Here is a 2,263-nt window from a genome sequence, read left to right on the forward strand (position 1 = left end):
CCCCCCCCCCCCCCCCCCCCCCCCCCCCCCCGCCGGCCGGGGGGGGGCGTCTCTAGGGGCGACCTTTTCGTTTTTCTCTCTTTCCCTCCCGCTTTCGTTTCGCGCTGCCCGCGCGCTGACGCTGTCCCGCTCTCTGCTCTCCCTCAGGACCTCGCCCCGCGCCGACGGCACCGCGGAGCCCCGCCACGATGGGCAGCAAGGCGCTGCCGGCGCCCATCCCGCTGCACCCGTCCCTGCAGCTCACCAACTACTCCTTCCTCCAGGCCGTCAACACCTTCCCCGCGGCCGTGGACCAGCTGCAGGGGCTGTACGGGCTGAGCGCCGTGCAAACCATGCACATGAACCACTGGACGTTGGGCTACCCTGGCGTGCACGAGATCGCCCGCTCCGCCCTCACGGAGATGGCGGCCGCGCAGGGCTTGGTGGACTCGCGCTTCCCCTTCCCCGCGCTGCCCTTCGCCGCGCACCTCTTCCACCCCAAGCAGGGCGCCGCGGCCCACGTCCTCCCGGCGCTGCACAAGGAGCGGCCCCGCTTCGACTTCGCCAACCTGGCGGCGGCCGCCACGCAGGAGGACCCCCCGAAGGCAGGGGAGCTGGGCAAGCTGGGCCCCGGACTGCCGTCGCCCCTCTCGGGGCTCAGCAAGCTGTCCCCGGACAGGAAGCCGTCGCGGGGCCGCCTGCCCTCCAAGACGAAAAAGGAGTTCATCTGCAAGTTCTGCGGCCGCCACTTCACCAAGTCCTACAACCTGCTCATCCACGAGCGGACCCACACGGACGAGCGGCCCTACACCTGCGACATCTGCCACAAAGCGTTCCGGCGGCAGGACCACCTGCGGGACCACCGGTGGGTGGGCGGGCGGGGGGCGGAGGGGGCGGCTGCGCTCGGAGCCTCGCGGGGCGGGCGGCGGGATCCTCCGCTCCGCTCAGAGCTGGGCGGGCGGGAACCCCGCTTCTCCTCGGAGCCCCGCGGCCCCGGGGAGGGTCGGTCGGGAGCCCCGGTCCTCCTCAGAGCCCCGAGGCGGATCGTGCGGGAGCCCCGCGGGCAGCAGGACGGGCTGCCGCCGGCCTCGCGGCTCAGCGCGGCCCCGGGTGGGGAAGCGGGGCGGCGTGCGGATGCCGCGGGTGCCGCACGTCGGGCGGGAGAGAAGCGTCGGGGAGCACGGCCCGGCGCTCAGCCCGCGCTTGCCTTGCAGGTACATCCATTCCAAAGAGAAACCCTTCAAGTGCCAGGAGTGCGGGAAGGGCTTCTGCCAGTCCAGGACCCTGGCGGTCCACAAAACGCTGCACATGCAGGTGAGCCCCGCGCCGCCCGCCCTGCTCCGCGCGGCGCCTCCGGCCCGGCGCTGCCTCGGGGACGGGGAAGGGGCTCTGCGAGAGCCGGGCGGGAGGGGGACGGAGCCGCGCTTCGGGCGCTCTCCGCGCCGCGGCGTCGGGGCGGGTTTCGTTGTCGGGAGCGCGGCGCGGCGCGGGGCCGGGATCCATTCCCGACGCTTCAGCCGTGCGTTGTGGGATAGCGAGAAGCGCAGTGCTGCGCGAAGTCAGGTAGTTTGTAAAGGATTAATCCTTTGCTTGCTTCAAATCTGAACAGGAATCTCCACACAAATGCCCCACATGTGGAAGAACCTTTAATCAGAGAAGTAACCTGAAAACTCACCTTCTTACCCATACAGACATCAAGCCCTACAACTGTGAGCGGTGCGGCAAAGTGTTCAGGCGAAACTGTGATCTACGGCGGCACAGCCTGACGCACACCCCGCGGCAGGACTTCTGAGCGGCGCGGAGCCGCAGCTGAGCGCTGCGTTGCGGAGCCGCGGCCGTGCGCGGGGCCCCGGGGCGGCTCGTTGGCACCGCGCGTCCGCCAGAGCCGCCCCGACGTGGGGTTGGGGGGGCTGCAGGATCGGGCCCCTCTCGGCCGCCCTGCTCCTGTAGATATCGCGGCTCATTTTAGAGCTCTGTACAGAACCTGGTTTTAGTTTGTTCGTTTCGTTTCGTATCGTCGTGTCCGATGCACATTGATAACGGATCTGGGAGGTGAAGTATCTCTTAAAAATGTATTTCCAAATAAATCCCCCCCATTCCCTTTATTTTTTTTTTCCTTTTATTTTATTTTATTTTTTTTTTTAATTTCTTCCCCAAATACCTCCTGCCTGGTTGTATTATTCTCGGAGCATTTGGGCTTTTTTTTTCCCCGCTGTGTCGATGCAATGGCGAAGCATATTGAATAAATTTCCCTGTCGGGTCATTGTACTGTCACAACAATTTT

General features: G+C 66.2%; 1 protein-coding gene across 2 annotated transcripts; it reads left to right on the top strand.

Annotated features, from left to right (window-relative positions):
- Positions 1 to 56: 56 nt before the first annotated feature.
- OSR2 (odd-skipped related transciption factor 2) lies at positions 57 to 1,808 on the top strand. Of its 2 annotated transcripts, none has more exons than XM_042869515.1 (3): positions 57 to 844; positions 1,194 to 1,293; positions 1,589 to 1,808. In XM_042869515.1, exons 1-3 carry the CDS (start codon positions 189 to 191, stop codon positions 1,769 to 1,771), a joined length of 939 nt encoding a protein of 312 aa, XP_042725449.1. In that variant the 5' UTR covers positions 57 to 188; the 3' UTR covers positions 1,772 to 1,808. The 2 variants fall into 2 exon arrangements, with proteins under 2 accessions (XP_042725449.1, XP_042725452.1); XM_042869518.1 differs by having other exon boundaries at positions 1,671 to 1,808.
- Positions 1,809 to 2,263: the final 455 nt, after the last annotated feature.

The sequence above is a fragment of the Lagopus leucura genome, unplaced genomic scaffold (assembly GCF_019238085.1).
Source record: "Lagopus leucura isolate 7727_CA_CO unplaced genomic scaffold, USGS_WTPT01 Super-Scaffold_100002, whole genome shotgun sequence".
In the NCBI taxonomy this organism is placed as follows: Eukaryota; Metazoa; Chordata; class Aves; order Galliformes; family Phasianidae; genus Lagopus; species Lagopus leucura.